The 24710-nt window shown below is 39.5% G+C and overlaps 1 protein-coding gene across 3 annotated transcripts in view; it reads left to right on the top strand.

Annotated features, from left to right (window-relative positions):
* MAP3K20 (mitogen-activated protein kinase kinase kinase 20) overlaps positions 1-24710 on the top strand; it is a 95560-nt gene that overhangs the window by 39515 nt on the left and 31335 nt on the right. For all 3 annotated transcript variants that reach the window (XM_052791194.1, XM_052791193.1, XM_052791192.1), the window contains exons 8-11: positions 5558-5644; positions 9266-9340; positions 14860-14966; positions 20727-20862. In XM_052791194.1, the coding sequence (XP_052647154.1) occupies positions 5558-5644; positions 9266-9340; positions 14860-14966; positions 20727-20862 (405 nt within the window). The remainder of the gene's footprint in view (positions 1-5557; positions 5645-9265; positions 9341-14859; positions 14967-20726; positions 20863-24710) is intronic.

Genomic DNA, 24710 nt, shown 5'->3' with positions numbered 1-24710 from the left:
TGAAAAATACAGAAAAGGCCAGCATTGCTTTGCCATTTTTCTGAAGGAGGAGCAATCAGTTATAGTTCATCAGAATGTCAGGTTTTCAGGAACAGTAATGTGAATTATTTCATTCTGTCCCCAGTTAAACTCTAATTTGATTTTGCTCTGCAATACAAAAATAGGCTAGAAGTAGCCCCAGTAGTCAGACCAATTGTGTGCCTAGCCCTATAGCCTTTCCCTGAGAGAGAACAATAATGAATAGTTTGGGGGAAAAAGGAAAGGAAGTGGGGTTGTAGTTTCCATGCATATCTTTGTATTAACCATTTTTGAGTTTGGATTCAACAGTGGGTGGCAGAATGAGGAATTCTTTCAGTATCTGTCAAGTATTGCCTCTTCCTCTTTGAAGGATGGGATGAGATAGATGTGAGGGAGGCACTATGGTTTTAAGCTAGCACCTGTGGCTATACATAGCTAAGCTGATGTCCTGATGGAAGATGACTTAAACTTTTTGCCAAACAGTTGTTCATAGTGATAAAAATATGTGAGAGATGATGTGGTGTTGCTTACAAATGAAAAGTTGAAGGTTTGCAAGGAGGGAGAAAAAGCCTATATTGGCAGATTCAAAATCCTTGCTTACTTAATTGAACTAGGTCACAAACAGTAAGAGAACATAAGCTAACAAATGTAAATGTTAATGTAAACTGTTACTGGAAGCAATCGCAAATTATCCATTGAAGGGAAGCATTCCAGTTTCAAAACAAAGCAAAAATGTTAGAGGAGAAATTCCAAACGTGGTCTTGTAGCTCAAACTGCTCACATAGTCACCTTGGTGTGAATTGGCTTTAAGTAACATTCAAGAAGTGGGAGAAGGTAAGAAATTGTTTAACATCTTATCATGTCCAGCATTACCAGAGCCTTGGGAACAGTATGTCGCACATAGGTTATTTTTCCTTGTCCAAAAAGTAAAGCTCCTTTGACAGTTCTGTGCTTGGAGGTGAAACTCAACTACCCTCTGTATGAAAACAGTTCAGTGTTACTAGAGTATTTTAATGTGGTTATGGGTGTATAGTGCTACTTTAGTATGCCTACTAATATTTGACCCACATTGTTTAATATATTGTTTTTGAGCTAATGGGGTCTACTGTGGGTAGAAGCTTATGAAATTCATAAGCACTTAGGAATGAATTTGTCTTTTTATAACTCCAGTCTTGGAACACCATCGTTTTCAGAGGAGTTACAGGGATAGAAATTAAGAATGGCAGTGGCCCAAGTTCTCTGTTGATGAAATTACTGACATAATGGGGTTATACTAGCAAGAAATTGTCCGAATATAACATCGAAAGTTGGAATCTCCCTATAGTAAGTGTTAGGCTATCACAGAATTAGCAAGGAGACTGAAAACAAAAAAAATCTTAGAAAGGGCATTTTTGTCTCTTCAAATTATTATAACCTATAAAAACAAAATGTAAAGAATCCCTTTTCAAAGTGTAACACTTGCCAGCAGTTTTTGTGCTAGAGAGACAAATCTGCTTTTCTTCAGTTAAAGTCCTGTTAACAAAGAACAGAATCTTTTCAAATGTAAACTAGTAAGATGCTAGGAATAGATATTCTGTTTGCAATATTTGTTGCCTTCCCCATGGTTTTCTTTAATTTATTTTCTGCTATTTTTTTTCCTGACTGGTTTTTCTTTTCACAAACCAGTCTGTGATTTTAAACATTCTGCTTAAGGTGTGCAAGAGTTTTTTCCATGAAGTGTCAAAGTCTTTCTGCAACCTTATAGGTCTGAGTTGCTCCTCAGCTGAAGTGAATTTTCCTCTTTGTGAACACTTGCATACATGTTTATAGCTAACGTTCAGATTAGTTTGTCCTGCTCTTCACGGATGGTTAAACAGTTCCGTATATTCTCTTTGAGATATATAGTAAATAGTTTATAATACTGCCATGAAATGCTAAAGCTAAATGTTCCAGGAGATTTATTACAACACAAAGACAGATCTTGCACTTTCCTTCAGCCATGCTGTGATTCTCTTTTCCAATCCATTTCCAAATCCATATTCTAAACAACAGATACCAAGTGTTAAAAGTGATCAACGCAGAAATTGACTGCATGTCATTGTGTGTGTTGCTCAAAAACGATTCCTTGCATCTCTTCCAGATAGGAAAGTGTATGTGGAATGACAATGTTCACTCTAAAAGCTGTTTTGAAATCATGAAGAAATATGCTTAGAATATGTTATCCTGGCAAAATTATTTGTAGTGCACTGCAGTGTGTGTTTGTGTATCCGTATAAATGTGTTTAATCATAGAAAGCTTATGCAATGTAGCTGAATTATTTTAACACTTAAAAGAACAAAAATGTAAAACCATTAATTGGCTATTGGTAGCATACAGACTGCCATTAAATGTAGCAGCTGTTACGCTCCTAGCAATAGTTCATAGATTGCTTTAGTTATGAGAACATAGGTTATTTATAGAGGGAATGTTGGCCAGCTCCAGGGGTTATCCCTTACTCTTTTTGAAAAGAATTGAGATCTTTGACTTCCACTTGGATGAATGCAGAGAAGACTGACCTAATTTTCATGCCTAAGGGCAGTACCTCTAAGAGTACACTTTCTGCTCATGCTGTACCTTCTGCTAATTGTGGCTCCTGACCCTCAACGGTGAACACTTTCCTACCAAGAGAAAACATTTATTTTTTTCAGTGAAGATGTTCAGAGTGTTTGCTTTTTCTCAAATTACTCATTTGGATGTTCCCTATCCTATATGGCATTTTGAATCTTTATTGGCTTTGCACTGTGGTGGGGATGTGAGGGGTTTGTTGGTTTTTTTCCTTTTGGTTGTTGCCACATATTTGAGAGGATAAGAATTGAAATGCACAGCTGAGCTGACAGAAGTAAGTGTGTGAGCTTTTACTGAAGACCATATAATTCTTATTCTCAGCTTCATGCATAGGATGAACAGTCATAAATTTGTCTCTCCTTTCTGTTTCTCTGTATGCAAAGAAGAGCCCAATATCTTCAGAGGCCACAGCTTACAAACCACTACATTAAATGAGCTTGCTTTTGTTTTCCATCATTGTGTCTAGCTTGGCTGTTTCTCTGTAAGCACCTACTGTCCGTCATCACAGAGATGTGCTGTGATCAGGAAAGCAGGTGATCCTCACCATCAGAGATGGGAGGGGAAGTGAACCATGCCAGTCTCAATTAAATTACACCAGAAATGGAAGATACATTAATTTCCATATGAGGTGAGCTGGGGAGCCAGTTCTGAAAATGAACAGAGTGTATCTCGCAATAAAGAGGCCAGGGTAAGTCAGGTTGAGGTGTTTTTTCTGCTGCTGAATGACCCTGGGGACAGGAAGAGACAAATGGGAATGCAGAAGATACCCATTTGCTGCTTTTTAAAAGACTGATAATGCAATCATTCACCTTAACTGATGATTCAGGGCTGCTAATTCATGAGATGCGGTTGAAGCTCCTATAAAACTGCAGATGGAGACACGTCACCATTGGAAGGAAAGGCTTTATCTACACTATTGGCCTGAACATGAAATTTGCATTGTTGTTAAAACATTTTCTAAACCTGTGTAAATAAATACAAGGATTTCTGACATCCCACTCTTGTATCTTTTACTTTCTTCTACTATTAGTAAAAAATAAGACATTAAAAAAAAATCTTCATGTTGTGTCAGATTGCTGTACTTCTCTTGACCTATGTGCAGTCTTGAAGTGTTTTAAGCTAGCACTGTTGGTTTAGGAAGGCAGTGATCCATACAGGCAGTGGAAATAAACACTAAAGGTGTCATGATAAAGGAATTCAGTGCAAAATGTTCTGCACAAACTTAAGTGCATGAATGAAACAAGACAACCCTAATAATTTATGGTCTTCTGAAAGAAAGGTAGCAGAGCAGTAGAGTTTTTCTGCTCAGTGCTCTTGGAGACATTTAACATGTGTTTCATTATGTTCTTTACTTGGATGATGTATTTAGATACTGCTCTATCTGATGTGCAAACTCAAGTTTCTTCTCTGCGGTTTCATGGTACAGCCGTACAGATGAGGTGGTTCTGCAAGGCTGCTCAACTGCATGTTTGATTTGGTCCAGGGGCTTTTGTTTTAAACTGGCTGTTTTGTACACGGCTTTTTTGTCTGAAGTACACAGGACTGCTAAATTATTTCCTTCTCTCACAGTTAAATTTCCTTCTCTACCAGTAGAGAGGTGGTAATTGGTATTACAAATTGAGGTGCCTTTTTTTTTTTTCTTCTAAAAGGAATGAATTGAGGCAAACAGGAGAGTTGAATACCTCTGTGATAGCTTTCCCCATATATTTCTTATTCTCAGGAAGGCTGTCCTTTTACTTATTTTTCCAAGATACTCTTACCTTTACTGATCAGTCTTCTGACTCAAGCAGAATTATTCAAATAGGTCTATTGATGGAGCACCCTGTTCGCTTGATTAAAGGCCCAACTCTGCTTCAATGCATTTTTTTCTGCTTGAGCAGCATCTGCCAATATTCTTGCATTTTCCTTCTAATTACCTTCATAGCTGGCCAGAATCCATTTAAAATGATGTAGCTGGAATAAGCTTGGGTACTAACCCAAATAGTGAGGACACAGAGACTCACATAAGGATCTTAATGCATTTGGTCAGATCCTACATAAATGATGTCTTTTTTTGTTGGTATGCTTGCTACATGAGCAGAAGAAAAAGGTTGTATGTAGATATTTGTAACAAGGTATGTATATGAAGGTTTGCATTTAAGGAATAAAAAAAAGAGACGTATACAAGTGAAGGTACGAAGTGCCTGTTAATTTGGTCAAACTCCAATGGCAGAAAAGCAAGTTGGATTCACTGACTTGAAGCCTTTTTGGTGATGCCAAACTCTTTTCTACAGAGTAGCATAGATTCTCAGGTACTGTGTTACCAAAATGCTAAAAGCATGTGAAATTAGGAGATCTTTCCATATTTAAGGACAGTGCATCTATAAGATACCAACGAGAACAGAGTAATTTTTTATATGCTATATATTGTTTAGTTTAACATAGTCACATACTTGGAGATAAACAATTATAGTTTTACTTGCAAAATTATATTCAGTATTTTCATAGGCATATCATTGGAGCAAAATACCATTTGGATCGTATTCTGACTCCTGAGAAGCACTAGTTGCAATCATATAGAAATATTTTTAAATGCAAAATGACTACAAAGCAAAGATGTGTCTAGTTGGGGCTGAGAAGTAGAGGAGTTCATTGTCTTCCCAAGTCTCAACTGCCAAATGTGAACTTTATAGTGGTCGAAGAAAGTAAAAAGCATTTTCCATTGCTCTCACAAAATTGCAGGCATTAGACCCCACACAACCCAGTTTTTCATCTGGGCTTTTCTGTAGAGGAAAAAGCAGAAACATTCAAATTAATTTAGTGAGAGGATCTTGCACACAAACACTGGTCCAAGTTCCTGCAAATGGAAACTGGTTGCCTGATAATTGGATACAGAATAGTGCTGTATCAAGGTTTAATAATGTATTTAAAATACAAAGTACAGAAATAAAAATTCTTTTCTTTTTTTCTGTTCCAGGTTCTCTGGGAGATGCTAACAAGGGAGGTCCCCTTTAAAGGCTTGGAAGGATTACAAGTAGCTTGGCTTGTAGTGGAAAAAAACGAGGTAAGACTACGTTTCTACATTCAGGTACATAGATCAGAAAACAGTATTGGGGTTTTGCAAAAGACTTTTTCATCTTCTTCAAATTGAAAGTAAGTTCACGCGTATGGAAAGATTAGCAGTAGGAGCTAACACAAAGGGTCAAAGTGATGTTATTCCTCATGAATGGACCCTTTACATCTAATTGTTGCAGCTTCACGTCGTGATGCTGTAGATCAAAAATTGTACAAGTACTGTACTAGTTTCTCAGTCTCAATTGTAAAACCTAGGGGTTTGTTCTTAGTGATGAAAGAAGCCATTGCGTCCAAGGTAGGGGAACAGTTTAACTCCATCTCCTGCGTTTAGGACATCTTTTTACTGGCCGGGAGTTGATATATCTGTAAGAGACCTTCAGCTACTTCAACTTAACTCTCCCAGCAGGAGTCACTATAGTACAAGAAACTGCCGCTTAGATGAAAATTTCAAAAATAAAAGAAGAAAAAATAGTTTTAAAAAAAGACAGAAATTACAGTTTTGCCACCTACGTTCAACACTACATTGAAGATGAGCTCCTCACTGGTATCGGCAAGGCTGTGGCATAGCTGTAAGCCTCCTCATGCAGAGTCTTTCCATTTCAAAAGCACTTCAGTGGTGTAAACACCGTTTGTACAGTTGTCCCCAGCCTCGCTTTTCTTCTTCTCACAAATTGAGGCTTTCAGTTAGTTGGACATGTGAGCGTATATCTGAACACATAGTCCCTTGATATCAAAGACAGTAACTACATTTAAAAAACATTTAAAGTTGTGACTGTACCACACACAGACAAGCATGGAAATCCTCCACAAAGATGAAACCTCCTCTATCTAGACACAGTGGAAGCTTGGGAAACATTACAATGGCAAGGCAGTGGCTGTACAATACGGATTCCTATTATTCTACATAAACTGTTTCTCAAAATGCTTCAGAGTTAAACAGAGGAGTTAGGTTTCCTCCTCTTAGTTTAATATTTTTTGTTGGTGTTTTTTTTGCTCTCTCTTTTTTCCATTTGAGGACTGGATTAATTCCAGTGAGTGATACTGTGATATACTGATTAGTTGGAAATGCTACACTAACAGTGTGAAGATTAAGACCGTAGTCTTCTACAATGTTTATCAGAGCAGGAGGCACGATGAGACTCTTTCTCCTGCTTTAGGAAAAGCCAAATACATCAGTTTGAAGGAGGAACCATAAAGCCTTCCATCAACAGTATTTCTTTCCTATGCCTCCCATGTGCGGTTTTATGTAAGGGTGCAGAGTGGCATTGGGAAGATTGTAAAGAGATGTAGTCATGTGCTGAAAGATGTCAGAGGGTACAACACACATTTCTCTACAGTTTTCCAGAGCAAAGAACTGTGTAAAATACAATATGAACAAAATGTGGGCATGACGACTATTTTACTCATGGCTGAAGAAACCTAAGGGGTGACATTTTCAGAGCCAGCTGTTTGTCTGCCAGGTACCACTAGCTTGTTGCTGCCGTCTTCTTTGGAAGGGTGCCAGGGAGCTTAGAGGGCATTAACACTTGCTTACATAGTTTTTATTTTTTCTGGCCATGACTTAGGGAACATGCCCAGCATAAACCTTGTAAAAGTCAGCTGTGCTAACTTTTCTTCATAATTTCTGTGTCCCAAAGCAAGTGCGAGGGTCAGATTCTGCTCTCAGTTCAATCTGTTGACATCAATGGGGTTGCATGATTCCAGTTCGCAACAGAACTGAATCACTGTTGAGTCAGTCCTTCATTTTTTGCACTGCAAGTCTCTTGTTAAAATCAGTGTGGGACTGAGGCCAAAGTGTAATTGCGTAGGGTGAAAAATCCCCCTTTGCAAAGCCTAACCCCAACAAATGAAGTGGATTTTAATAATTCTGTATGGGTCTTCTTTGACTCTCTGCATAATTTCACAGTGTTATTTTTATTCTGGTAGAGTTTCTATATAATTATATATTTTTTTTTTTAATCCAGAAAAGAAAAACATGAGAGTTCAGATTATGCTAGGTGTGATCTTGTAATAAACTGCCACAGAGAAACGTCATCTTTATTATAATAACGACACTTTTGGAACCTGCTACCTCTGTAATACATGACAGATAACATTCTGCACAAGCGACACACATATAAATGGTGATTGCAGCTAAGTTTCCACCTCCTGGAACAGCGAGGGTTACAGACAAATACTGTAGCAAGACTAGCCAGTGTATTTTTAGGCTAATGACTCAACCAGAGATCGAGCACCAGTACAATTTGTTTATGCATTATACAAATTTCTCTGTATTGCACAGAAAGCTTTGCACCTTAAGTTATTACATTAATTTATTAATCATACTCCTGCAGTGCCCTGGCTCTGTATCTCATGTTTCCAGTTTTCATGGTGTTCAAATGCTTGTGCAGCAGAATTTGTTAACTCTTACTTTGGCTGCTGCAACTTGCAAGGCTGTGCAGGTCACATTGCAGTAATGTAATGGTACGGTTTGACACAACTTGCTCTGCTTTGCTTCTGAACAAGAGTAGGACAGATCAAAGGGTCTTCCTGGCAGGTTGGTCTGAACAGGACTGTAATACCTGGTTCTTACCTGTTACAGGACAGGGAACCCCTTTTCCAGCTTGACCCCTCTAATATTTGGACCAAGTTCCTCAGTGAGCTGAGGAACTGGTATTTTTTATCTACATATTTTTTTAATTTAGTATGAAACATCTGAAGTCAGTTAACTGAAGTCAGTTAAACAGCCTTAGCGAGAGCAGAGGGGTCTTCTTATATGTGTAATGTTGTTGGAATGCACATTTAATCTCAACTGGAGAGGCTTCGATATCTGGATGTGTATATATGAGAATTGATTTGCTTTTAGGCTTTCCGTTGTGGAGGCAGAGTCTTTAAACTAAAAGACCTGTAAGACTGACTGAGGGAATCTTTTAATGGTTTAAAACTCTCAGCAAAGGAAACGAAGTAAGCTTCAAACTAATTCTCTGTAGTCAGTGGTCCTGGCTATAACCAGCAACTCCTTGTCTTCAGTCATCAGGAAGTATTTATATGAGTTCACTGTGCCCTGTGAGTGCTCTCCGAGATCTGCATGTCCTCATTAATCCTTCTGACCACAGGCTCATGAAGTGTCTCGTGTCATGTAGAGCTTCACTTAACTCTTTTTAACTCACTTAATGTAATCTATATTTCAGCCATTTGTTATATCAAAAGTGATTATAGTATTGTACAGCTGGATCATCTGTGTGGGAGAAAGGAATTAAGGCAGGCCGTTCGTTACACCTATCTTTACAAGCATCTTAGAATACCATGCAGTAACCTCCACAAACTATTATATTTTGGTATTAAAAGTTATTTGCCTTCTTTTCACTTCCTTGTCTCTGAGCCTTCTTAAGCAACTCCATTTGTGCATTTGTTCCATTCCTTCTTTATAGGCCTATTAATTAATTTGTACGTCTTGCTAGTGTTAGTAATTTTGATTTTTCTTTTTAATATGTCAATCTTCAGTTTTTATATTGCGGTTAAAAGAAGAGTGTGTTTTACTACTTTTAATTGCATTGCTTTTATAGGAAATCTATTAGTAGTAGCTTAAAGGGGAACACTTCCAATAACTGGTACATTCTCTCTCCTTTAGAGATTAACCATTCCAAGCAGTTGTCCCAGAAGTTTTGCGGAACTGATGCACCAATGTTGGGATGCTGATTCAAAGGTAATTTAATTTGTGTTTGATTACTAAACCACCACTCCCTGCCTTGTTTTGCTAAATGTGTTAGCGTTTCTTTGGGGGACAAGTCCCAGCTAACACCATTGCTGCATGCTAGTAGACATGTTTCTTCACAAAGATAGCTGAGGCTGACTTTTTAAATGTGTTTACATATTTATATCTAAATGACTGTCTTTCCCTTTTAATCAAGGGTTATTATGCTACTAACTTACCTGACTACTCAAGACAATGCCTCTAAATAGGGTGAGATGGCAAAAATGTAGCCATTTTTGAGCAAGTGAAAAATTGTTCTTTTCTATTTTCTTTCAGGAGTTAATAGTTAATTTTTCTTGGATATATGTGAGCATCACGTATGAAATGTCTATTTCAAGGTCTAACTTTGATGCCTTCCTTGTGTTGAAAACATGTAAAGAATAAGTTAATCCCTAAAATGTGGGTAGGAACAGCAGCAGCATTCTAAATTAATGTTAAACCTCTCCAAATCTTACCCCTTAGGACTTTGAATGATGAGCTTTATAATGATTATACTGTAATAATATAATAATAGAAGTACTGTAATATACTGTTTAACCATGAAAACAGAGTAAAAGTACAAGTTAAAGAGTCAAACCATTGTCACTATTAATCTGCCCCTATGAGAATAAACTAAAAGGGAAATTAAAGAGAGTGTTTACTCAGCAAAAGCTTTTGTAGGTTATGGGAGTTACCTTCTTTAAATTGACTCTGCTACCACCCTGTTGTACATAAAACTGGCTGGAAAGAGCCTTTGGACATACTAGGTAAAACTGGCTGGAAAGAGCCTTTGGACATACTAGCTTTATTACCAAGTATTAGCATCCATTTCCTTTGTCTATGAAGGTATTTGAGAGAGGGAAGGACAGATAAGGAAAGGAAATTATGCTCTTTTTCTCAAGTCAAGGCACCAGCAAGAACTTTGCTCCTTTAAAATCAGAAGAAAGTTAGCTAATACTTCAGAGATACTAAGATTAATCCCAAGTGAATTATAGCACTTAGGTGCTCTAAAGCTAGAACTTGTTATCACCAGAGAGTAGCCATAGAAGAGCAATATGAGAAAGAAGATTTCCCTTCTTGGTTTCTTTTTTTTTTTAAACAAGAAGTTGCTTTCCTACAGAATGGATCTGGAAGCCTGAGATCAATCATCAGTGTGTGTTTTCCACATGAACAACCATTTAAATGCCATTCCCCTAATATCTCCCTCTTTATCCTCTCCACAGAAGGGGCAGGAGAAAAATGCTTTGAGTCTTTGAATCTACAAGTAGACTGTTTAAGTTCTAGGTCTGTAGTTACTGAAGAGCACTTTCCAGTGGTATCTACATATCTTTAATAACTATGCCCAAGCATCAGCATCGCTACCAAATGCCACAGAAGAAGAATTATTGGAGCTTCTTTTGTGTAATTGCAGGACATACTAGATAGCTCACTCTCTGGCTTGCTTTAGCCACATATATGTGTCCAGAAGGCTGTTGCTTTTTTTCAAGGAGAGGGAGGGATCTGCATGTTGTAGAAGAAGGATGCCCAACCATCAGGCTGAGTTCTGTGTGCCCGAGTAATTCACCTGGGTGTGGGCTGGTTCCTGGGAGCGTTATTCCCAGAGGTGTCTCTGAAGTGCGCAAAAGAGTGAATCTCATGTTAGATGAGTTTTTCTGACACTCTGCTACTTTTTTCATGCAGCTTCTCTTCTGTTAAGCAGTTATAAATGCTTTGTTCACATGACTGAAATGGAGTAATTTCTGGTCACAGTTTGGGCATGTGACTGACTTATTCAGTCATGTGTTGGGAAAGGATGGCTACTTAGAGCTCTCAAAATGCCTCGATAAAAGGTTGTGTGGCCTGCATGAGCCAAAAGATGGAGCACACTCCTCTAAAATACTGCTCTGTGTAACATTCCCTTTTCCCCAGGATTAGCTTTAGAAAATCAGGTAGTCGATGCATGCACAAGTTACTGAAGGTCAAGTGGGGGTGAGCTTGAGGATGTCAGCTGCTCAAAAGCAATTGCTAACGTGTATACTTTAGCCTGCAGAAAGCACAAGGTATCTTTAGGTGGCTTACCCCTGAGAAAAGAGGGCATGGAGGCTAAGGAATACACTTGAAGAGCTGCTGCAGAGCAGCCAGAGTGTCAAACACTGCTCACACCATACCTTCCTTATGGGAATGGACAGAGTTATTAACTTTGCTTTAAAATCTTAAGAATTTCTTCATATGTGGAGAAAAATGTTCGTAGTGCATTGCTTCCACATGATATTTGTAATGGTAGTCTTTATAAAGTTTAAACTGTGCTAGTTGAAACAATCCCTAGTGGGTTCAAAGAATTTTACTGAAATGTTAATTACTAATTATTTTAAGTCAGTAATTATTAAAGGACAATCTCCGTGGTAACTAAGTATCTTAAATAACTACTTCCACATGTTAAAATCCCTACCAAACAAGCTGCTTTTGCTTGGGTACTAGATAATTGTACAAACAAGGTTGCTCATCACTGGTGCCTTTGTTTACTGGGGATACTTGCTTTTGAAACACAGGTGAGTGGTTCTTTCTCATTTCATCTGTTCCTTCAGTTTATCCCCACTTTAACATCAAAGGTGTTTAGAAATTACTAAGTATTTTAATGGAAATCAGAAACCTGGGAACGGAGAAGCAGCAAGAAAGGAAAGCCATGTGGATTAAATATCCTGGTTTTATGCAGACCTATTTAGTAAGAAATACTGAGTGGAAGGAAACAGTAAAAACATTAGCCAGAATTATTTCTAGAGGGGTATATATTTTAAAGATTTTTGTGTGAGACATCACAGATATAAAGGGAAACAATTTGCAAAGGCGACTCATGCCTTGATATTTTAAGAATCTCTTATAAGGCATGACTTGAGATGCCTGATTTTCTAGAAAGTGCTGATCAGTCATCCACTGAAAATAAGACTTTTTTTTAAAAAAAGCTTCTCAGCTTGGGCTCCCAATTTTGACAATCGCTTCTTGCCAGTTTTAGCCAAGGTATCAGCCTGCACTTAGAGTGCATTTATTAAAAATGAAATTATTCTTGCCTAGGGGAAAGAAACCAACAAAACCCACATGGCAGTTGTAGGCTTGTGTCTTCCTGTCAGCTTCGCCTCCAGGAAAAGCTGGTACCTGTAAATCTGGCAGCTACAAAGCTGGCAGGGTAGCTGCTGGCTTTTCACAGAAATTGCACAGCCAGAGATGTACAAGCTTTGTCAGTACTGTGTGACTGTGCATTTATTCCAGGTCTAGTTGCGCAACTCAACAGTTCCTTGGCCTGTAGTGTAGGACCCAAAGAGTGTGTGTTGCTGCTCCTCCCAAATCAGTCGGTGCTTTCACCCACCTTTTGTAAAAGCCCTGTTCTCTGTCATTATCTGCACTTCAGTTACTTCAGGCAGACCCAACTATAGGGTTGACTGTGCTCACTTAGTGTCAGCCCTGCCCTATACTTCCCAGTATACCCCCAAGAAAGGAGCAAGTGAAACTCACGGAAGTGCTTTGTAAAGGAATCCTAAATAAGCCATAAAATATTGTAATTAATGCGGCATAGGGATGTTTGCCCTTCGTCTCTTCCTGAAAATAGAATTAGTTTAGTAAAGGCACATTATGCACCTGCCAGTCCTTTGGACAGTACGTAGCAGCACCACCACCCTGGTGTATTGGTGGAGACCCACAATCTCCTGTCTGGCAGTTTCCTCACCATTTGGGAGGCTCTTGAATCCCTTGAACAGTTCACACCCACTGGAGTGGTTACAAGAGATGCAGCTGTAGCAACAAGAAGGGTCTGAGGGCTGTTGGAAGGTTCTCCTGCCCCAAAACTGCACCAGAGTTGTCTGTCCTGGTTGGTGCCAGGGATGAATTTTGTGCCCTGTACCCCCGGTGCGGCACACTCCCTTACCAGGGAGGTTCGTGCTCTTCCAGGCCGTGTTCAGAGGATCTGCTCAGCCATGGCAGGTCCAGCAGCACCATGCATGTAGGGGGGTGACTGCTGCCTCCCCCAACTCCCCCATAAATGCAGGGGGACCCTGCTGGTTTCCACACTGTCACTAGATCAACAAGTGCAAGCAATGTGCTGCTGAATAGACCTGCTGCCACGCTGCTTGGTGCGCCCAGGTTGTCGCTCCATGGACGCTGGGCTGGGGGCCAAATCGCATAAGCACATGGTGGCTGGGGCAAGCGCTGTCTGTTGCAAAGAAAATCTGCATAGCTCATCCAACTGCCTGTTGCCTGAAATCATGGAGATGGACCAAAAAATGATAGACAAAGCCTCCAGTTACAGCCAAATAGTGCAGCATTACAGTATAAGAGAGCTTGTCTTTTTTTTTTTTTGTTATGCATTTGACACTTTTTCATGCTGTTTGACATTTAAAATAAAGAAATTGTCTTTCTTTTATAATGTGGAAATCACTTGGATCTTCCTGGGAGAGACACCTCAGCATTGTTCCTAATTGTTTTTGTGCTCCCAAATTAAAATGCACGTTTTAATTGCGGCATCTGTAATTTTAGCAGAAATGGTATAATTACAGGCGTGATAGAGAGAGAATGTGCATCATCCTCTTATTATGTATCTACATTTTGTTTCAACCTTTTGTCTCAACCTTGTCTGGGGTCTGTCAAACAGACTAACAGAGTCAGCGCTCTTTCAAGAAACAGATTTAACTGTGGCTTTTTTCAGTTTTCGGTTATTATCCTACTTCACAGCTTCCTTTTGGGGCGAAGGGGAAAGTAGAAAATACAGAGAAGTTTTAACTGCTCTCTGTGACTAGTGAGCACAGGGGGTGCTGGATGGAGAGCCATGGAACAGAAAGTTCAGTAAATGAGCCCAGGACAGAAGAGCACAGACACCGCTGACATGAGCTCAGCTGCCAGGGGAGACATCCTCATCTAGCCTCAATCTTCACTTCTTCCCCAGCTGCTCCTGAGGTAGCTAAGTGAGAGGTTTTTCTGGAAAGTCTGTCCTTCTCTGCAAGATGGAAACTGCAGCCAGAAACCCTTTTTTGATGGGCAGCTAAATAGCTTGTTCACACATTAAAGAGTTTGGGTTCCTACCTGTGAAAAGCCATCTGTCTTAATTACCAGCTGGTAATGGGTCCAGCCTTCTCTTTTTGGCAGTATTTTCCTTCTTAGCTTGAGGAAAACTTTATTCTTTAGAATTAAGAATCTTGATGGTTATTGATGCTACTAGTGTTGTTTAATGCTGTTCTTGAGTACCAAAAGGTTTTACTGGTAGATAGGGGAGACTAAGCTAAGGCTTGAGTCCTACAAGTTTACGTGACTCTTTTGAAACTGACCTTTTCTTCAATGGGACAAACAAAAAAAACCCCCATTTACAAATTTACAGTCATCTTGTAGGATGCTGTGTTCAGAAAGCAGCATCCCAATTTCTGTTGCTTGCAGTCTTTCAGTTGAAAAATTCCTGCAAATAATTTTACACAGTAGTAGTTGTATATGAATGTAAATGCTGTGTTTTGTTTTGGGCTTTTTTTTGTCTTCAGAAAAGGCCATCTTTCAAGCAGATCATTTCAATCTTGGAATCTATGTCAAATGACAGCAACCTTCCAGACCAGTGTAACTCATTCCTGCATAACAAGGCGGAGTGGAGGTAAGTTTCCTTCCTCCCAAGATGAATTGATGTGGTTTTCCTTTGAAATGGTGTGAGTCCATATTCTTTTCAGAAAGACATCAGACTTTGATGATGTATTGGTAGAAAATATCTATGCTTGAGGTGTTTTCAGAACATAACTTACCTTGTTTGTCAGGAATGCCCAGAATGTTGTGAAACTTGTATTAGGAGCCACTATACTTAGCTGTACCCTATATTTATTACTACACCGGTTTAGGTGTCTTGATATTTACGGTTTCATGATTCATTTCTTAAAACCAATTATGCGTTTTCAGTCAATAGTGTGAGGGCAAAACAACTCAGATATATGTATGTTTGATGCAATTTTCATAGAAAGTGTATAGGTGTATGTTTATATTTTAAAAAAGATAAAGGGCATAAAAAATATTCAGATCAAGCCTCCATTTGTCTTCACTTGTATGTGTTTTGCCATTTTTTGTGCATTCTCTCCTTTGTACGGACTTTGTGTCCATGCATTCAGCCTACGCCTAGGCCAGCCCTGTTTTGGCATAGTGCACCATCATTGCTTAAGCATATGATTTTACCTATCGCTGATTGTAATTTTTATTCCTAAGTGATCATAAATGGAGATGAGATTTGACAAAATTTTATTACATGACACAGTTTTTTTACTGTAAAAGTTTCAGCCTATTTTCTATACGTGCCAAAAATTCAAAAACCTGTCCCCAAAGCTCATTTGTCAGTTGGAAAGCTTGCTGCTTCACAGTACATCCTTCTGTTTGGAAAAGAAAATTGAAAACAGATCTGCATAGGCAGAAGATTCTTACCAGATGATCGTGCTTCAGTCCATATTAAGAAGAGCTGGCCCTGCTCCAGGTAAGCTGGGAGCAGAAATACTGCAAGATTCCCTGCCTGCAGTCAGCGCAGGAATCGAAGAAACCTGGAGCAGGGGTGCGTGGAGGATGGGGAAGAGCACACGGAAAGGCGGCTTGTACCAAAACCAGCATCCCAGTTTCCTCCGCAGACCTCCAAGGAAAAGCACGACGTACAGTTTTAATCGGGCGAGTGGAAAAAGTGAGCCGGCGGTGGGACGCGTCCCCGGTCACACGGCGGGACTATAAATAGCCTGTTCCGGGGCCGGGACCGCTCCTGCCCTGACTCAGCAGCGGGCCGGCGGCAGCCCCGCGGCCTCGGCGACCGGCGGCGGCGGCGGCGGCGCGCCATCTCCTGGCGACAGCGACGACCTGCGCCTCCCCGCCGCCGGGCCGGGGCCGCGGGGGCCGGGGGCCGCGGGGGCCTGGGGACCGGCCGGCCCGCGCTCCGCCCCGCCGCCTCGCTCCCCTGCGGACGGCGCCGCGAGGTTCCCCGCCGGGAGCGGCCCGCTACGCTCGGTTCGGTGTTCCCTCTCGCCAGCACCCGGCTCTCATACATTCGTCAACGATTTTGTCCCCGTGGCGTTGCTTTTACAATGGATCAGTATGCCCTCTCGCCCCCCGGATCCACATTCTAAGGCTCGGGACAAATGTCGGGTACTTAAAAACGTATTTCTTGGCCACCATTACTTATGCAGACTCTGGACATCATCCTGTGGTTTTGGTAGCAGACAGAATACAAGGAGGGCTGGAAGAAAAATAGCCCCCGGGGATATACGCCCCTATATAGGAAAAATATTTATTTAAAAGATAAGCGAGTACTTAAATTCCTTTAGGAAAAACAACTACTTACTACTTGCTAATACAGCAGAATAAAAGCTGTGGTAGTTGACATTTGGTAACATTAAACGTCTATTCTTTTACTGAATTGATTCATTTCTTGGAGTGTGACTCAGGTAGCCCAAGTATTTCTTGCAAATTTTATTCTGATGCACCTAAATTGCTCAGATGAGGAGTGGCTAACAAGGTGTTAATGAAAGGCCATGGAGAAACAAAAAGTTCTTTGGCGCCTTTTTTTTTTTCTTTTGGAAAAACTTCTTGCCATGGAGACTTGTTTTAAAGGTAAAATTGGCGCTTTTTTTTTTTTTTTAAGAATAAATAACTTGGAGACAAGGAAATACAAGAGAGAAAATACAAATTCATGATGGGGCATGATTTGCCTGAAAGCAAAGATGATTTCTGAATTAAGCCAAAATGAAAACACAAAGTGCAGAAAGAGCGCAAGTCATGTGGGGACTTGCTCAGAAGCTGGGTAAGAGGGGCACTCTCTTGCCTGAATTCTGATAACGGCTGCCTTCCCTGATGCGAAAGCCATGTTTGTATGGAGACACTCATGAAGGTTAAGCCAAATTAACAGAAAGTATGCAAAAAATATGCAAGTTAAAGTAGATTAAAGACTTGTATGCATAAAATGATCCCAAGGGATAAACTAAAACAGACTAAGACCATTTCTGAGAACAGTTGCACAGAAGTTTAATGTATTTTAACTTCTGCATTGAAAAATCTTTGCTTTTACTCATTGCTTTATTTTTTTTATACCATAGTGATTTGCAAAGAAATAGTTGAAGCAGCAATAGGGAAAGAATGAGATGTGTTACCAAGAAATAGGGAATTTTAATGAAGCCTGGTTATCAGAGCCCTGGAGAAGAGTGGGCTTGGGAAAAGCAAAGGTTACGCTTGTTCCTTTGAGGAACCTCCAAATTAGTGATCCAGATACTGTACTTTCACAAGGGTACTGCACTTTTCAAAACAAATCAAAGCTCAGACAAGCTGGATTACATTTTTTCCCACTCTTAAAAAAAGGCAAGGTGAGGTTCTTTCTGTATAGGGGTGTGCAAAAAATGCATCCGTAACAGCGAGTAACCAGAGTCTTCAACAACTCTGGCTGGCTGGTGTGAAAACTGAGAGTGGGCTGAGTCTATAGATGACTGACAGAGGTGATAAAATAAATGACACTTTGACCTATCTTTAATGTGGTCTTACTTGCAACATTTACTGGGCTTGATGTTTATATTAATAATACATTTTAATCTGCCTGTTCTATCATTTCCTTAAAATAATTCAGTATCTTATTTCCTAACTGTTCTACCCTTTGTATTTTTGTTACTTAATTGAAAAAGGGCACTGTATTACGACTAAGTTGCACAGGTCTGCCTTATGTCTAAGTTTATATTGTGTGATCTTTTTAGAGCTCTTTCTCAAGTCACTTTTATTACAGTAGGAAAAAATTGCTATTGAAGTAATGATGTTCCAATTCAGTGAGAGATCACATTTGTCTGCATTTAGTCATATATACTAACTGCATTTCTCCTTCCATCCTCTCCCCATGAGTGGCTGTTCTAATGATTAAAATAGACTATTAGTGATACTTACATTAGTGTATCAGTAGCAATTCAAGACATATAAACAAATGCCAGTCATTGTTTTTAATCTGTGACTGTTTGTCATTATAGTTTCTAATAATACAGTATACATTCTTCAATGTCACAGAGTGAGATTATTCTAGAAAAGCCGGTAAGCTCAGACTGCAGAACTACAGAAGCAAACAAATCCACATGCCCTACCATGTATAATGTTTCAAGCTGCTTCATTTATGAAGTAAGACTCATTAAGTGGGCAATGTACGGTAGCTTTCTCTTTAATTACACAGTTTTATTATACAGTGGAATTATTTTTCAGAATGCAACTGTTTTCACAGACTGACCTTTTATTATAAGAGAAGTTTCTATCTAATGAAGAGAGGTAATTACAGCACAAAATAGACTTTTGACATATAGAAAGCTATTGTTACCAGGACTTTACTAGTGCAGAATGTTATTTAAAAGAGAACTTAATTTACATATTTTAAAAATTATAGAGTTGCATGTAAGTAGCAGTGATGTTGAGAGACAAACTAAGAAAAGTGGTGCTTGCAACTATCCTCAAATTGCTCTGTAGTTCTCACAGTAGATTGCATAGTATATGTTGCATCTGACAGAAAAGGTTTATGATAGGGAAATGAATGTTTGGAGAGGAGTTGCTTTCTGACCTTCTGTCCAGTGCTTTTTAGTTTTGTTCTTTTATTGTCTCTTCATTAGGGTGTGTGACACTTTCCACCCAGCACTGAGATCAGCCTTGACCTTTGCATGCCTAAATACGAGAGAGAATTTTGCTTGAAATCTGAAGCATAGTAATTGTGAGGGGCATTTGTTCTGACCACCACATGGAACAGCTCACTCAGCAGGATTTAAGTGTGATAAATGCCCTTGCCCCAGGTGGCTGATTTTTGCAGTAGAATTAAGCGTGGTGGTAGTTTGCAGTAGAGTTTGCTAGTTATTCCAGCTCTGAATCCTTTCACTGTACTTTTTTAGCATTACTCTCTGACAGAGATGTCTTATTAAAATAAGAAACCTATAAGATTTGGAATATTTAAATTATTTCATTTACTTAAATAGGCTATTTGGGTATGCATTTTCCCCCAATGAGAGCCTGAACTCCTTTAGGTTGATACCGGAGAAGAGCTTAATCATTCCATGCTAGGACAGGAGATTTACGGGAAGAAATAACTCTCTTTTTTTCTCCCCCAACCCCCCCAATAGAAATGACAACTAACTCTGTTAGTCCTTTTATTTTCTTTTTGAAAACATCAGAAGGAGCAGATTTTGTTTGCAGTGTGTTTACAAAGGAAAAATGTTGTGAAAGTTTGAGCAGAAGATTTGGCATTGCAGAGTCCCAGTAGCTATCTTCAGAGCTCTCTTCAGGATTTCTGTCTCCTTAGGAGTTCGCTTTCTCTAGGAGGAAAATGAAACACTGTGATTGACTATTCCTACAATATGAATAGGAAACAGTCAAAGTAATAGTCAGGACACAGGTGGCAGGCAGTGCACGTTCTCCCAAACAGTCATGGAAACGGTTTGTTGAGTGCAAATACAACCTCATACAAATTGGAGGTTTTTCTTTGGCTATTCCAGAAGCCAAAAATGTGGCTGAATTTAGTGACAGAATTATTTTTCTGTACCTCCTAGTATACACCCATGCATTTGTAGCGCAAAACTCGTTAAACTCTTTTCCAAGAGCAGTTCAGTTCATGTGTTTAAAAGATACTGTCCATCAGAAAGCATGTCAAAGGAAACCACTTTGTTAGGAGATGAGGTACACGCAATGCAACCCAATAAAGACAGTATCTGAAGCTTCTTAGAGTACTGCCTTCACTTCCTGCCTTTCTTACCGTTCACACCTTTTCATGTATGGAGAGAAGCAGAGAAAAGTAAACCAAATCCTTTTATTAGCTGTTCCTAACTTGAGAAGCTTGTATTTGTAACCATTTGCGAGGCTGGGTTGTATCATGGTTTATATTCGTGCTCTTATATCTTCACCTAGAGAAACAGGAAGGTAAGTGGGAAAAACACCCCAGTGCTCCTTCTGTGTATTTTGAGTGTAAGTCCCAATAATACTTGTAGCCAAGCTATAAACCCACGCAAATGGGCTTCTTGAACTGCCCATATTGTGTTGCTGATGATTGTCCCGTTACCAGTTCTTAATGCAGTTTCTTTATGGATAAGATCATGCTTCATGATATTGAAGGAAAAGAAGGCATTTTAGTTCTTAAAATGTTGTTATTATATGGCATTTTACTCCTTCTAAATATTATTTTTCTTCAACTGAAGGTAGTATGGTTATTCTCAAGTATAAACATTGCTGGTTTTTCTTAAAGCTCTGAAAGACTTTGCATTTGGTAATTAAATGAACTGCTTGAGTTAGTATTGTACTTTTCAGCTTTTCACATTTAATTAACATTCAGGTGGGAATTATGAACAATTTATATCTGTCAGGAAAAGACAAGACGTAACAAATTGTCTCCGTGCAGATGTGAAATTGAGGCAACCTTAGAGAGACTAAAGAAACTGGAGCGTGATCTGAGCTTTAAAGAGCAGGAGCTAAAGGAACGGGAGCGACGTTTGAGGATGTGGGAGCAGAAGTTAACCGAACAGTCCAATACTCCTGTAAGTAGACAATAATTCAACCTTTCATCTTACTTCAGAAAGTATTTGGATCTTTGTCTATGTAGATCTAAAGACACACCAAGGAAATAGAGCGCTTTTTCTTTAGTTGTTCCTTTGGGCCAATTAAAAACTATTTTATTACATCACTGCAAATAACTCTACTATTTTTTTTTAATTTCATCTAATACATTAGATATTAGATATTGCTGATAGTTCATATTGTGCCATGGGCACTTAAGTAGTTTCCCATTGATTTAATTACAGTTCTTAGCCTTAAAAGTTGATTGCATTCAATAAATTCATTTTTCAACTAGAAAGTTACTGACTTTAATGGATGCAGGATTTGGTCTTTTATGTAAGAATCATGTGTTTCTTGCAGAAGAAGTCTTGAGAAACCTATGTAGATTTTTTTTTTTTTTAATTCTGTTGTTTTTCTTTGAGAAGAAGCAAATTTCCATTCTGTGAAAAAGGGAGTCAAAATCTGAAGGTTAATTTAGGGCTTTGTTGATAATTACAGTTAACATACTTGTACTGGCCAGTTATTAGCCGTTAGGACTGCCGTATTTCTATTAATAAATTGAACAAAAAAACTTTCTTGGATTATCTTGAATTTCTTAACGAAATATGATGCTCTTGACTACTGATTGGCAGAGGGAGGACCACAGGGTTAGTGCATGGCTAGACATACTACAACAGAATTGTTGTTAGGAAAAATACTGCATTACCTACTTGTTTTTAAAGCACTAGCCAAAACAAATACCAAATTGAGATTGCAGTAGTATATGATTTTTCTTATGCACAATTTTATCCTACTTATAACCTTGATTCCAGCCAGACCCATTTATATACAACTTGTTTTTAAGGCATAGCTTATTGCTGTTGATTGAATGAAGTTGCATTCATGTTCCAGCTGTGAACATGCAGTAATGAAATAATGAAGAATGAATGTTTTCCTATGTACAGATACTGTATGTTCTCAGTAGATATCTATGCCTGCTTTAATGCTTGCAAAATTCCAGTAACTGAGCTGTGGGCCATCATCTATCCTGAGCACAGCATGAGACACAGCCTTAATGAGCAAATCTTTTCACGAGCAAGGCCCTAGGGTTTTTTATGCTGTACTTGCTTATGACTTCTACTTTCACTTAGAGCTGGCATTGCTGAAAGAATAAAGCATTGTGCTAAGGCCTATTGTGCTAAGCATGAACTATCTTTCTGCATAACATTAACCCAACTCTCCTATTGCATTTAAATGCAATTTCTTCTAATAGAGAAATATAGGTTTGTTTTTTCTGTAGATCTTTAGTGAGCTGTTACATGGAATGGCTTTAAAAAAAGCCCTTTTGTTGGAAAAAAAAATTGACATACTGGAAAAAATCGGCTTGTTCAAGCAGGATTGGTTTTTTCATAGCAAATGAAGTTCTGCAAGGCACTGGTTACAAATACAGCTATATTTTAGATTCATAGCTGTAAATAATTTGCAAAATATCCCTGGGCATTCTGTTTGCAAGCTGTAATCCTTGGAGCCAAGTGTCTCCCTCCCTCTCTTGGTTCAGGGTATGTCTGCTCAGCAGTATCAACCTGGAGGATTGCAACAAGGAGGTGCACTGCTCAATTTTAAGCTACCTTGGCTGTAAAAACAATAGTAAAGATACAGCAACCAGAGCTAATAACACAGCTTAGGGTGCCCACTAGGCTTATACCTGGTTCTTAACCAACACTAGGCCTTGTTGTGTCTTAGCTGGTACTGTCATCCCTGCTTTACGCTCTGCAGTCACTTCTTTGTTTTGCTCTGCAGCAAAGACCAGAGGCCAGCACATACTATTGAAGTGGTGTGCAGGAGGAGAAACTCAAAGCAAGTGAGAGGAGTACAGGGAAGCTGTCTCTGCCAGTTGATTCTCCAGTGTTTTAGGGTTGGTAGACACTTCATCCTGCATGGTAGGTAGCTATGAGTGGCAGGCTGTTCCTAGTCAAAAGAATAAAGTATAGCTTTATACACATTAGCATGTGATTCCCAGGCTGCCCAGGGAAGTGGTTGAGTCACCATCCCTGGAGGTATTCAAAAAGCGAGTAGACGGGGTACTCCAGAACGTGGTTTAGTGGGCATGGATGATGGTTGGACTCGATGATCTTGAAGGTCTTTTCCAACATAAATGATTCTATGAGAGAAGGATGAGGCCAATCTTTTAAAAACACTTCTGCGAAAGTAGTGTTTCTCCCTGCTCTTGTTTTGACCCTGTTTCTGCTGTGTCTTATACAACAGACACCTTTGAGTAATCTCTGCCAATTCCCATTGTGCAGATCTCCCAGAGCCTCTTGCACAAGGGAATCTGGAGCCTTTTGGAGGAGTAAAATATATCCATAGCTGTAGTGAAATGGGAGACTTCTTCTGAAAGAGGACCTGACTTTAAGAAGGGAGTGTATGTAGCTAAGCTGAAGCTCATATTTAGAGGAAGACAGTGAGCAAGACATGAAATCCAGATATTCACCTGTGGTGCCGTGCACCTGCAGGTGGTCATTTAAGAACAACAGTGGCTTGTACAGAGACTGGGGATCCCAGCCATCTATAAAAGTGTCTTCATGATAGTTACCATATGCAGTGCGACACCAAAGGCAGGGCCTGTCGCAAAGAGCTCCTAAGTTCCCCAGGTAACAAGATGGCAAAATATGGAGGAAATAAGGTGATCATAACTTGCAAAATGAGCCACAGTTATGGCCCATTCGCAGCTTACCCACTGCCAGGCACTGCACAAACACTGAAACGTGTTTTAGAGGAAAGCTGTTTTGCAGCTTTGTTGATTTTTATAGGGAATTCTTCCCATATGTCAGGGGATGCTTTTCCATGGATCTAAAGTGACTAAAACTCCAATAGCTCATGGAAGAACTACCTGGCACTGAATAATGTGTGCTGGGTGTCTCGTTTCTGTGGCTAGATGTTGTTTTTAAAACATTCCTTCTCTTTATCAGTAGGAGCTTTTGGTGTCCTTGATCAAGTAGCGCTCTGTTGATGGTGTAATTGGTTTTTTCCTGTACAGCCTAGCTGCAGGTTCTTTTGTCACTTAGCCATTAGACGCATGAAGAGTATTTAGGGCACCCCATCTCCCAACTTCTTAATTTTATTCTCATTTCTTAAGCCATGATCACTAACTTTTGTTAACCACAACACAAATAGAAAGCGTATGTGAGTAGGGAAAACTCGAGAGGAACAAAAGACAGATATTGTCCTTTTTAATGATAGACAACTTGTCAATATAAATGGTTTTGCCAAGAAGTGGGCACTCTTTGAGCAGCCTGGCCGTGAAGCCTCCTGTGTTACAGACCAGGGCATCACCATAATCACCCCTGTAACCTGTTGCGACCAACTGCCATTGACTCTTCAGTCAGTTTGCTGATTAGGTTAAAAAAGATGTGGAAAACTGTGAATTTTGGGCAGGTAGTTTTGCAAACAGCTTTGGAAAGAAAGGCCAGTTCAGGTGTTCACACACAGCTCCTTTGCTGTTGCTTTAGTAGGTAGTTTAATTTGATATGAAACTCCTGAGTTTTTACTCCCTGTGGAGAACAGGCAAGCGTGTCACAGAGGTTCCTAGTCCGGCCACTCTGAAGAGGCATTAATCATTATTTAGCTTGAGAGGGCACGTTTCATTTGTTATTACAAACAGACTGGGTCAGGAAGATGCCATTATTTGTAGGTGAAGATCAAATCAGTGGAGATTTAATATGATGTACAACCAAATGGCAGATATCTATTGATAATCACTAAAAAAAAAAAAAAAAAAAAAAAGGCAGCCAAGCTGAAGAAGCTGACCAGCTGACCAAACAGCCCCTCTTCCCCTGCCTGCCTCTCCCTG

Source organism: Harpia harpyja, chromosome 7, assembly GCF_026419915.1.
Source record: "Harpia harpyja isolate bHarHar1 chromosome 7, bHarHar1 primary haplotype, whole genome shotgun sequence".
Taxonomy (NCBI): domain Eukaryota; kingdom Metazoa; phylum Chordata; class Aves; order Accipitriformes; family Accipitridae; genus Harpia; species Harpia harpyja.
Note: the sequence above shows the minus strand (reverse complement) of the source record. Positions and strands in the feature narration are given on the sequence as shown.